Genomic DNA, 13,798 nt, shown 5'->3' with positions numbered 1-13,798 from the left:
TACAGCACATGCTAGGAGAGTACTGCACGAGTCTAACAGAAATGCATGCGTTGAGGCACCAGGTAATGCATTAACAGTTTGGCTTGAACACTTTCCATTGCTTTACTGATGTTCATCCTGTGATTACTAATCTGAAGATATTTTTGTGATTTCTTTAGTAAATTGTCATCATGGTATATGTTTATATGCTAATGATATATGCTTCTAAATTGTTAGCATAAGATTTCTATTTTCTTTGTACTCAATTTGTCTTAACACGTTTTAAATTGCAAATGGTAGCCAGTCTTAAATATTTTTGTGACAAAATAAAGGTTAACAAATAAACTATATATAAAGTACCTTTTTATTGGACTAAATATATTTCTTGACTAGTTTTCAAGAGCGGATAATCTCTTCTTCAGTTCAGAATTCAAAAGAGAAAAAGATTACATTGTTAATCTTTATTTCTGTACATGTCATCTAAATTATTTGTCTTTGATAACCTGCCATTTCCTAGCATGTAGCCAGATGGACTCAGGACCAATGGGTATTGTGCTCTCCTGATAGATTTCAAAGCTGATGTCACTCTACATATACCCGTTCAGTAAGCTTAGCTCTTCAGTATTTCTCCGTCTCCACAGCAGATGCGGACACTATCCCACACACTAGAATAGTGTTAGTAATTAGAACAAAGAAGAGAGAAAATCTACCTTCAAGAAGATCGAGCCCCGCTCTCCTGCGGTGAAACCTAAGGGTCCCTCCCCCAGTCGAGAATTCCTGAGGTGATCTCTGATATCCCTCAGAGGTATGCCTTCGTCCGGCGTAGACTTAGCCCCCAGAGTGGCTTAAAGGCAGCGGGTGCACATCCAATCGTGGCAGTGAAGGTAAAACCCTCCCCCCACAGCTGGAGATCGTCCGATGCGCAAGCGGTAAGCGACAAGGCCAGGTAAGAAGGAACATTCAGGTCTCCGGTCTCCATAACTCGGATCGCTGTACCAACTCTGCGTCCAGTGAGTTGAAAGGGAGCACCGATCAGGTTGAGCAGCCTTGGTTAGGCTGGACCCTGATCCAGTGCAAGAGTCCACACACATGGAGACCCTCACGGGGGGAGGGGAGGGGGGGGCGCCATCTTCCCTTCTCTTCAGCGGTATGCGCTGGACATTCCGGTGGCCGATGCGCATAATCTGTGTGCATACCATAGAGTGATGTGCATACTTGCGCACAACTCAAGGCCGCGCGCACAAATGGGCTGTGCGCAAAACCACAAGATAGCCGAGCGCACTCCCTGCGCAGGCCGCGCACAAATAATCACCGTGCGCATAACTAAGGCCGTGCACAAAGCTTTACACGCAGTGAAACTTTTGTGCCTAGACATAGATTCAATGGCACCTGCATCTAAGAAGGCCAGAAGGTACTCTTTGCACAGCCTACCACATAAATGCCGCGCAGCCTGATCTAGAGGCCTGCCTGTTTCGGCCTTGTAAAGAAGCCCAGGGGGGACCAAAGCCTGGTCCGTCTCGGTATGAGGAGGGTCTGGAGCTACTGCTCTCGATAGCTCCCCGGACCTATGCAACTCTGAGAGGACTTCTCCAAAGGAGGGCACCTCAGGGGTTCCTACTCCGACTCCCCCTGGGATTAACAATGACCTTGGTTAGAATCTTTTCCAAAGGCTGCAAGCCTTTGTACAGACTCAATCAGCCCCGGCTGCAACACAGGTTCAACCCCTGCTAGAAGCACAAAACCCTCCCGGTCTTACTTGAATGACTCGCCTAACTAAGAGTCCCCCGGGCAGGGACCCGAATACCTCAGGAGGGGCTGCATTAGGTTGATGACTGCTCTCTGGAAGAAGGAGAAATCCCTCCAGACCTGGAACCATACCGAACCATGTTTTGTTTCTCTCACAAGGATGAATTACCCAGCCCTTGTTTCCCAGAATCTGAAGACTCTGGGATTTCCAGGCCCGGACCCTATGGTGTTCCTTCGTAAAGCCTCATACTACTTCCTGATGATGGAAGCCATCCAGGAACTGGTTGACTTGGAGTGTGATGCCGCGGAGACCAGCTTTAAGGGAAAATCTCCCTCTCGGGTCTTCCATTGACATCCCGTTTGGTGAGTACTCTTGGACTCTTTTTCTGTCGATTCCGGATACTCTTTTTTTTCACTATTCGTGAGCCATCGACTGTTACCCGGCCTGAAAGTTTCAATAATGGCCACAGGCTTTAAAAAATGTCCAAATTGTCCCCGGTCAATGTCTATTACAGACCCGCATGAGATTTGTGTTCTCTGCCTGGGATCAGGCCATGATGTCCGCGCATGTCCACCTGCGCCCAGATGACACCGAAGTGACTTCAATGATTCAGCAGGCAGTCACCAAAGCTTGGTAAAAATTCAAACTTCCATCGACGCCGATGCCACCATCGGCACCGACACCGGAGCCGACCATATTTGCGCCTCTACTGACAAAGATCGACGCCTTAATCTGCGCTCTTCCGGCACCGATACCATCGGGTTTCCCGATGTCTCCATTGGCGCCGTCCATACCAAAGCAGCTACCGTCAGCTCCAGCAATACCTATACCAGGCTCATCTGAAGATGATGACTGATCACACTCCACGACCATCAGGCTTACAAAAACCTCACTTTCCATCGATGCCCTTATTGCCTGGTCCATCGGGTGATTCCGCGCATTGGTTCCCATCGATGCCGATACCTTTCGGTTCTGTCGATGTCTTTTCTGCCTCCATCGATGCCAAAACAGATTCCAACACAACTATCGAAATCTGCATCGATGAAAAAACATCCTCTTCCACAGGATCCCTTCCATCCTTCTGGATTCCATTTCCAACCTCAGCTCCATCCTTGGGAGGATGTTAATACTGATACCAACACTGATACTGATGAACTCGCATCTGAACCTTCTCCACCAGAGGACCTATCTTTCCAACACTTCATAAAGGAAATGGCTGATACCATCCTCTTTGAATTGCTGGCTGAAGAGGATACCAGACATAAGACACTTGAAGTACTACAGTTTGTAGATGCACCAAAATAGGTTATGGTGATACCCAGTTACGAAGTCCTTTTAGAGCTTCAGCATCACCTATAGGAGCATCCCTGTTCTGTGCCTGCTGTCAATAGGAGAACGGACGCAACATACCTGGTTCATCATACACTAGGTTTTCAAAAACCACAGTTGCCACATCATTCATTTGTTGTTGAAGCTGCCCAGAAAAAAGCAAGGAAGCAGAAGCCACATTCATCTGCTCCTCCAGGAAAGGAACATAGATTTATAGATTCCTTAGGGAGGAAAGTATTCCAAGGATCCATGCTTGTGTCCCGTATAGCTGCATATCAGTTATATATGACACAGTATCAAAGGAACTTATGGAAACAAGTACAAGATGTAGTGGATACCCTCCCACAACAAGAAGTAGCACTCTACGCTCTTATTGTCAAAGGGCTAGAATCAGGGAAATATGAAGTACGGGCTGCATATGATTCTTTTGAAACAGCAGCCCGTCTATCAGCTACAGGTATTAGTGCACGTAGATGGGGGTTGGCTGAAGGCCTCAGATCTTAGAATGGAAGTCCAAGAGAGACTCATGGACCTACCATGTATAGGAGACAACCTCTTCGGAGAGAAAATCCAAGCTACTGTCTCTTTACTTAAAGATCATCACGAGACACTCCGCCAGCTGTCTAAGCTGCCATTGGACCAACCATCCTCAGTACATAAACCTGCAAGACATGACATTAGAAGGCCCTTCTTTCGGCCTCGTAGGTACTATCCGTCTACTTCTTCTACACGCCTTTTCCATCAATCCCAGAGAGGACGTCCACGTCAACCAAAGCAGGCTAAAACTCAGCCACCCCCACAAACAGGACCAACATCTGGTTTTTGAAATCCATATCAGAGAACAGCAGCCTTTTCAACAACCCCCAACCCAACCTGCCTGTCGGAGGTCGGCTCCACTACTTCCAACACCAATGGAGCCTCATCACCATGGATCAGTGGGTGTTAGCTAACCTGAACAGGGAGTACCGTTTAAAATTTCAAAAACTACCCCCAGAGTCTCCACCCATTCCTCTGTGGTCGCACAGCATCATAACATCTCAAATACAATCAGATCTCTCTACCCTGCTGACTACCAGGGCTATCAAAACCGTTCCCTGGTCTCAACACGGCAGGGGGTTCTACTCCCATTATTTCCTAATTCCAAAGAAAACAGGCGGTCTCCGACCGATCCTAGACCTCTGCAATCTCAACAAATTTCTTCAAAAAGAAAAATTCTGCATGGTTTCCCTGGGAACCATTCTTCCCTATTGCAACGAGGGGATTGGCTCTGTTCTCTGGATCTTCAAGAAGCTTATGCTCACATTCCCATTTCCCCCACAACATCGAAAGTATCTACGATTCGTAGTGGGAATAAGACATTTCCAATACTGAGTTCTTCCATTTGGACTGGCCTCAGCACCTCGGGTGTTTTCTTAGATGTGCCTGGCAGTTGCTGCGTCACATCTAAGAAAAAACAGCATTCATGTTTTTCCCTACCTAGATGACTGGCTCATCAGGAATCCATCCAAACAAGGAGCTCTGGCTGCCTTGCAGACCACCATATCTTTTTTGCATTCCCTGGGGTTTCTAATCAATTATCAGAAATCACATTTGAACCCGTCTCCACATCTTACTTTCATCAGAGGAGACCTCGACACCACAGTTGCAAAACCTTTTCTTCCAAGCGACTGTGCAAACAATCTAGCGAATCTTGCAAACTTCTTGAGCACCCGCAACTTCACCTCTGCTCATCAATTCCTGATTTTACTTGGCCACATGGCGTCCACAGTCCATGTAACACCTATGGCAAAGCTAGCCATGAGAAGTACTCAATGGACCCTGAAGTCTCAATGGCTGCAAGCTCTTCAGCCTACGTCGACCTTAATTTGAGTCAACAACCAGTTACATCTTTCACTTCAATGGTGGACAAACCAATCGACGTTGCGGACCGGGTTACCATTCCAACAGCCGACTCCTCAAGTAACTCTAACCACAGATACATCCAGCTTGGGATGGGGACCCCATGTCAACAACCTTCAGACTCAAGGTACGTGGACCCTGCTCGAAAAAAATTGTCAAACGTTTTAGAACTTTGAGCGATAAGATATGCCTTTTATGCCTTCAAGGACTGCCTCTCACACAAGACTGTATTGATACAGACAGACAACACAGTCGCAATGTGGTACATAAACAAACAAGGAGGCATAGGCTCCTATCTCCTGTGTCAAGAAGCAGTACAGATTTGGGCCTCGGCCCTAGCACACTCCATGAGTCTCAGAACCACTTACCTCGCAGGCATGCAAAATGTCCTAGCGGACAATCTCAGTCGGCGTTTCCACCCACACGAATGGTCTCTGGATCCCTGTGTAGCGCGCAAAATATTTCAATACTGGGGTTGCCCAACCATCAACCTTTTTGTGTCCAGGATGAACCACAAAGTGGAAAAGTTTTGCTCCCTCCACAGTCATCGACAAATGTTCCCCAGGGACACCTTTGCTCGCCCCTGGAACACAGGGCTTCTATATGCGTATCCTCCGATTCTGCTCATAGCCAAGACTCTTGTGAAGTTACAACAGGACAGAGGGTCAATGATTCTCATAGCCCCGTACTGGCCTCGACAAGTATGGTTTCCCATACTTCTCGATCTCTCCATCAGAGAACCAATCTGCCTGGGGGAAGCACCCACTCTCATAACTCAAAATCAAGGCAGGTTACGCCATCCGAACCTGCAAACGCTTGCCTTGACAGCATGGATGTTGAAAGCTTGATTCTACAACCACTCAATCTTTCAACGCAAGTCTCTCAGATTCTCGTAGCTTCACGAAAGCCTTCCACACATAAATCTTATCGTTCCAAGTGGTCTAGATTTACCGAGTGGTGCACTCAAAAAGGTATTGACCCTTTTTCCTGTTCCACTCCATCTTTACTAGATTATCTATGGCACCTTTCAGAGTCTGGTCTCCAGACTTCTTCTGTACATGTACACCTGAGTGCCATTGCGGCATACCACAAACAAATAGGGGATGCCCCAATATCAGCACAACCCCTAGTAAGTCGACTTATGAGAGGCCTACTTCAGCTTCCGGTAACGGAATGGGACCTTAAGGTTGTACTTGCACAATTCATGTGATCTCCGTTTGAGCCTTTGCATTCCTGTGATGTAAAATTTCTTACATGGAAAGTACTGTTCCTAGTAGCCATTACATCTGCTAGAAGGGTTAGTGATATACAAGCACTGGTCACATACTCACCCTACACAAGGTTCCTACACAACCGAGTGGTCTCGCGCACTCACCCTAAATGTTTGCCTAAGGTAGTAACGGATTTTCACTTTAATCAATCCATCGTTTTGCCCACTTACTTTCCAAGGCCTCATTCTCACTAGGGCGAGAGGGTTTTGCACACCCTAGACTGTAAGCGTGCACTCGCTTTTTACCTCGACCACACTGCAGTCCATAGGAAATCCACCCAACTCTGTTTCTTTTGACAAAAACAAGCCAGGAGTTGCAGTGGGAAAGCAAACTCTCTCCAACTGGTTAGCAGACTGTATTGAATTCTGCTATGAAAAAGCAGGCCTTCCTCTCCAGGGCCGAGTAAAGGCACACTCAGTTAGGGCTATGACAACATCCATAGCACACTACTGTTCAGTACCTATTGCAGATATTTGCAAAGCTGCTACTTGGAGTTTGCTGCATACCTTTGTAGCTCATTATTGCTTAGATAAGGAAGGAAGACAAGACTCTGCCTTTGGGCAATTCATCTTCAAAAACCTATTCCCGGTGTAATACCAACTCCTTCTACAACCACCTGCTCTAATTCAGGCTGCCTTATCTTCGTCAATGGGACACCAGTTGTTGTGCCTGATGCACGAGTTACATGCCATTGACCTATTACAGGATGAGTCAGCCTGTAGCTTACTAATCACCCATATGTGAGGACTACATCCTGCTGTCCTGGGATAACTCCTGTTACAGGTAAGCAACTCTGCTTTCTGGAACCAGCGGCCAAGGAAAATCTGCGCTTTCCAAAAGTGAACGCCATGGTCTACGCTGTCTCATAGTGAACAACCATTCCCGTCGAGGGAGGGGGCTGCATTAAGACACTCAGGACAGAAGTCCATCGTTAAGTAGGCCTTTGACACAACAGCAGTGACACTGCAGATTGCTTCCTGCTGTGCACTAGTGGCACGTTCCTGCTTATTCCTTTCGAGAGAGGCAAATAACTCCAGAACGTATACTGTCGAGATGATGGAACCTGTAGCAGCTTTCCTGATGGATGCAAGCTCAGACCCAGTGTGTACCTCAGCCTGAGGAGTACCCTCGGTAGTGACAGCCAGAAGACAGTTATGGCTGCGAAATTGGCCTGCTGACGCGACTCTTAAAGCGAAATGGAAAAGTTGACCAGTAAGTGGAGCGAACCACCTTTGCCTCAGCTACCAGAAGACAGGAGTTAAAGATCCCAGCGCCCCTCGCCCAGAAGAGCCAGGGGCAGAGGTTCTCAATGCTTTAGGCCCTACAGGAATTCACAGTTCCAAGCATCCTGTCCTTCCGAAAGGCCCCAGTCCTTTCGGCACCGACAGACCAAGAGAGGAACAGGAGCAGGCTGCAGCCATGCCCCCCAATGAGAAGGGGCCGATCCATCCACGGAAGAGGAAATAGGAGGTCGACTTTCCCTCTTTTACCAAAGATGTATCGAGATCACATCAGACAAATGGGTGCTAAACATCATTTGAGAAGGTTACTCTGGAGCCCCGCTGCATGCCTCGGGACAAATTTATTATGTCACCCTGCCACTCCCATATTAAAAGATTGGCAGTGGAAGCCACTCTTACAAGATTACTCAGCCTGAAGGCAATAACTCCGGTTCCTGCACCCCAACAACATACTGGGTGCTATTCCATCTATTTTATCGTTCAAGAAGGAACGGTCATTCTGGCCCATCCTGGATCTCAACATCAACCATTGTCAGCGGATACTACACTTCCGCATGGAAACTCTGCACTCAGTTATAATGGCAGTACAACCGGGAGAATTCCTAACCTCCTGGACCTCTCCGAAGCCTATCTTTACATCCCAGTCCACCAGGATCACCAAAATTATGGTGGTCGTGGCGGCAGCACTGAGAAAGGAAGGAATCCTGGTACATCCTTACCTGGATGACTGTCTGATCTGGACAAACACTCCGGAGGAGAGCAGACAGGTGACCAGCAGAGTCAAGAGCATACTACAGGATCTCGGGTGGGTCGTGAACATGAGCAAAAGCAGTCTACAGCCCTCTCTGTCACTAGAGTACCTGGGAGCCCGGTTCGATGCCTAAAAGAACAGAGTCTTCCTCCCCCCTATGAGGAGAAGGAAATTGATGGCACAATTGCGACGATTGATGACCAATGCATCAAGTCCTCGGCTTCATGGCATCAACCCTGGAGGCTGTTCTGTGGGCAAGGGCCCATATGCGACCGCTCCAGCGCTCCCTACTCTCACGATGGAACCCACTGTCCCAGGACTACTCAATTCTCCTCCCAACTACCAGCAGAGGTTCGGACCCAGTTCCAAGGGTGGCTACAGGAAGACTAGCTAAGCAGAGGAGTAAGCCTATCCCTACCGAACTGGATATTGCTTACTACGGATGTGAGCCTGCGAGGGTGGGGAGCCCACTGTCAGGAACTGACGACCCAGGGACAGTGGAACAAGAAAGAGGCGGATTGGAGCATAAACCACTTTGAAGCACGAGCAGTCAGAATAGCGTGCCTGCGATTCAGCCACAGACTCCGTGGAGAATCAATCAGGATAATGTCGGACAATGCCACAACAGTTGCTTATGTCAACAGCCAGGGAGGAACCAAGAGCCAGCAGGTGTCTCTGGAAATAGAACCCCTCATGACATGGCCAGAAATAAACCTTCAAGGGATCTCTGCCTTCCACATCGCAGGAAAAGAATGTCTCAGCAGACTACCGCAGCAGAGAGACCTTGGACCCAGGGGAATGGACGCTGTCTGCCACAGCCTTCCAACTGATAGTAAATCGCTGGGACCTCCCAACCATGGATCTCCTGGCCACCCGTCTCAGTGATCAAGTTCCCAGGTTCTTCTGCCGCAGACGAGAACCACATCCCTAGGAATAGTCATTTTCGTCCAGACCAGGCCAGTGGAAGACCACCTTCCCTCCATGGCCATTACTGGGCAGGGTCATCCGCAAGATAGAGCATCACAGGGGGCTAGTTCTACTAGTTGCCCTGGACTAGCCAAGATGACCATGGTACGCAGACATGCGAAGACTACTTGTGGGGAACCCTCTATGCCTACCTCCACACAGGGACCTTCTCTGGCAGGGCCCGATTCTCTACGAAGATCCGTCTCGATTCTCTCTTACGATCTGGCCCGAAGAAGCGCGGTCACTCAAAGGCAGTGATTGACACCCTGCTCCGAGCACGCATGTTCTCCATATCCATGTCTTATATATGGATCTGGAGAGTATTTGAGGCCTGGTGTGAGGACAGTGGGACTCTCCCGCGTACAGCTAAAGCTCGCATGATCCTGGAGTTTCTGCAGGACGGTATGAAGAAGGGGTGTCACCCAACTCACTCAAGGTCCAAGTTGCCGAGCTGGCCTGCTTGAGAGCCGAAGCGAACGGTAAACGTCGGCAGACTCCTAGTCCGAAACCTGGAAAGATTGGAACCTGTGCGCAACACGGACCACCTGTTCGTTCTTCACAGCGGGAAGAAACAAGGGGAAGTGGCCTTACTGGCGACCATAGTCCACTGAATCAAAGAAGTAATCAAGGCGGCCTACACAGAGGCAGGAAAGCCCTACCTCTACAAGTTAAGGCTCATTCTACGAGGGCCCAGGCAGTATCCTGGTTGGAAACCAAGATGCTGTCAACTGCCCATATACACCTTTTCCAGGTTCTACCGCCTGGAAGTTCAGGCCCCGGGAGGACACAGCCTTTGCAAGGGCAGTACTAAGTGGGCCACGGGCAGCCTCCCACCCTGGCAGGGAGAAGCTTTTGTACATCCCATTAGTCCTGAGTCCGTCTGGCTACACGCTAGGAAATGGAGAAATTACTTACCTGACAATTTCATTTTCCTTAGTGTAGACAGAAGGACTCAGCATCCCGCCCACGGCTGCCCCAGAAAACAATAACCTCTGATAACAAAACTCAAGATTAAGCAAATACGGGTAAGCCATGGCCTACCCCTAGTTCAAGACATCCATAGTTGGTCTGGTGTCGGAGTTAATTGGTCGAATACACTGGCGGTCTCCAGTTGGAAATCAGTTGAAACAGTTCAGGTTTAATCAAGTTTTTAAACAAACATATATCCACAATGGCTTTTCGAGGAGAATACTGAAGAGCTAAGCTTACTACACTGGTATATGTAGAGTGACGTCAGCTTTGAAATCTGACTCACTCTCCCGTCTATCAGGAGAGCATTATACCTGTGGGTCCTGCTTCCATCTGTCTACACTAAGGAAAACGAAATTATCAGGTAAGTAATTTCTCCATTGTTTCTCCCAATTCTTTCTGCCTCTAAGCAGCATTGCTTGTGACATTATAAATTTTGGTCTAATTTTCATCTGACATATCTTCTAACCCAGTGTTTCGCAGTCCTCTCCTGGAGGCATACCTATCCAATCAGGTTTTCAGGATTACCACAGTAAATATTAGGAATGTGCATTTGTTTTTAATGAATTAGACATTCGTCCTGGTTTGGGAGAAACGAAAAATGAATGCAATTTTTTCCCGTCGATAGCAGGCTGAATTAGCCATGCTGTCATAGGTTCTGTCAATCAGGTCCAGGAGGCGGAGCTTTACAAAGCAGAAATTTAGATTTTAGCTCTCTGCGGCTGCGTGTGTGTTTTTTCCACGAGCGGGATCGCACGTGGGGCTGACTTCTCATCAGCGTTTATTTTCTTGAAATGTCAAAAAAAAGCCGGGGTTTAAATCCTGTATCTGTGGCAAGGTAATGTCGGTCACGGATGGCCATGACCGATGTTACTGATGCCTGGGGCCAGAGCATAAATTACAAAACTGTGATTTTTGTGCTCGAATGTCCCCAAGAGCCCAAAAACAACGGGTCTACAGAATGCTTGAACTTTTTACTTTTTCCGAGCCATCGGAGGCTCATTCTTCACCTGGTCCCTCGTCAGCGGCGGCTCAGACTCAAAAAAAAAAAGAGCGTCGTCGTGGGATCCTCAACCCTCCAGGCTTGAAGGTAAAGACTTAAGGAGCCGACATAGGCCATCGGATCCGAGAGGTCCGAAAGAGGATCGGCGCAGGAAACGGCACCTAAAACTTAGCGCCAGCAACTTATGCGCCTGAAGCACCTTCTGCGCCCAAATCATCATTGGCACATAACACTTCTGCGCCCGAATCGACATCTGTGTACAAGATACCGGCACGCACAGCGCAAAAGACATATGCGCATAAGGTGCCGGAGATGTCTGCGTGCTGGGCGCCAGAAACAACGGCGCCGAAACCATCTGCACACACTACGTCGATGACTTATTGCGCACAAGTCGACATATGTGCACAACTTACAAGGAACATCGGCGCACATGGCGCCGAAGACAGTGCACTCGACAGCACACAGATCACTGCACAGTGGACTACAAAGGTCCAAGCAAGCATAACTTTCAATACCACATGGGGTAAGACGAAGACATCAGTCTCCAAATGTACCTCATTCCACCTCTTCAGACTCTAATTCTACAGAGGTGAAATCAAAACGTATCAGACGATCACCATTGTGAGAGAGAACCCACACAGGATCATCGTCACACCATCACCATAGACGATCACGTCACTCACATCAAAAAGCTGTGAAGACGAGAGATACATGGGCAGTGAGCCCTTCTACTTGTAGGTCATCTCACCCACGAAGTGCAGATTCCTTATCTCGTAGACAAGTAATACAAATCACTTCCTCTGCTGCATCTACGTCCTCAGATAATTCTGTTAGGACCACAGAGGAAAAGATAGGGAACCAGTATGATGTACCAATGGCTTCCCCTAAAATTAATCCGGTACCATCTAAAACAGGTGAACTACTAAAACAATCTGGTCATTCAACAATGCCTCCTCAAACAAAAGAGGCATTTTTTCAATTATCCCAGTCATTGGTGGTGTTTTACGAAACTCTTCAATCATCCTTTAATATGTCTAACGAACTCTCAGCAAGTTCCCCGGAACACAGTATACGTCCTTCCAGAGAACCGTCGGTGGAGCCTCCAGCATCCCCAATGACAAAACGACCAATTTCACCAATTCAACAACAAGATACCCCTATAAATTCTCTGTCTCCGCAAACGTCCCCATTCTCATTCACTGGATTCCCATCAGATCCACAGGAACAACCACAGGAACCGTATTCTCCTCCAGAGGATCTGACATACCCAAAACTTTTAGAAAAATTGGGCACGATACTACATCTGGAGGTCCAGAAGGAGACATACCCTAGATCAGAAACCTTTGGTCTCCTAAAGATTTTCGATGCTCCGGGAGAACCAACATCTCTCCCACCACACACATTATTACATACTGTCTTACAGAAGTCGTGGGAAACACCTTTCTCTCTATCAGGGGTTTCCAAGAAAACAGATATAAAATTCCGTATGCGAAAAACATCGCCTTATTCTATACCACAACTACCACATGCTTCAATTGTGGTAGAGTCTGCAATGCAAAGATTAAAAAAATCAGAGTTGCCTACCTCATATCCACCGGGTGTTTATATGATTTTGGCAGGAAGATACCGGCGAGCACAGCGCAAAATACATATGCGCATAAGGCGCCGAAGATGTCTGCGCACACGGCGCCGAAGACCGGTGTTTAGATGATTTTGGAAGGAAGATATATCACAACTCAATGTTGAATGCCCGTATTATGCACCATCAATTTTACATGGTACAATACCTATATGAGTGCATACAAGCCACAAAGGGTATGCTTTCCTCGATGGTAGATTCATATTCCTTCACCTCTTCATGACATGGAGGAGTGTTCTCGACACCTTCTACGAGAAATATCTGAGGCATTTGAAACATCTTCCAGGGCATCTGCGACAACCATCGCAGCCCGTAGGATGGCATGGTTGCGCTCTAGTACGATACGAAAAAATTTACACGAGAAACTAACGTAACTCCCGTGTACAGGAGACAACCTGTTCGGAGAACGGTTTCAAGAAACAGTTGGGAAATTAAAGGAGGAAGCTCTAGCAGTCCAATCCTTAACGTCACAATCTCACTACTCGACCACGCATCGTTATGTGGGATCTACATGTCGACAGTCCTATAAATGTAGACCTTACAGGTCTTATCAATCCTTTTGTACACAGAGTATCCATCTTACCAGCGTCCTCTGCCGCAAAAAAACAACATGACTCAACGTAGGGTTAAGCCACGTAACCAGAGACAGCAGACACAACAACCGGCTGCTGCAGTAAAATCAACGCCGTCTTTTTAATAACCCAGCCACCACCACTACATCAAGCACCTCCTGGCAGAATTAATTCGAGCCTGGCAGCCTGGGAGAGATTAACAACCGATCAATGGGTTTTAGAGATCGTACGACATGGCTATCAACTCCAATTTACCACAAAACCCATACTACCTCACCTTTCCAATCTAAAGAGTCAAAGCTTCCAACCACAACTGGGGGAGGAGATTGCTTTGCTCCGCAAACAGCAGGCCATTCGAATTCTCCCAAAAACCCAACAAGCAGGGTTTTATTCCCCATACTTCCTCATACCCAAAAAGTCGGGTGGCCTTTG

At 47.7% G+C, this 13,798-nt stretch overlaps 1 protein-coding gene across 1 annotated transcript in view; it reads left to right on the top strand.

Moving 5' to 3' along the window:
* Window positions 1–13,798, top strand: part of PCM1 (pericentriolar material 1) — a 1,078,029-nt gene that overhangs the window by 553,040 nt on the left and 511,191 nt on the right. Inside the window, 1 exon segment of the mRNA XM_029604912.1 lies at window positions 6–62. Coding sequence (XP_029460772.1) covers window positions 6–62 — 57 coding nt within the window.

The sequence above is a fragment of the Rhinatrema bivittatum genome, chromosome 1 (assembly GCF_901001135.1).
Source record: "Rhinatrema bivittatum chromosome 1, aRhiBiv1.1, whole genome shotgun sequence".
Taxonomy (NCBI): Eukaryota; Metazoa; Chordata; class Amphibia; order Gymnophiona; family Rhinatrematidae; genus Rhinatrema; species Rhinatrema bivittatum.
Note: the sequence above shows the minus strand (reverse complement) of the source record. Positions and strands in the feature narration are given on the sequence as shown.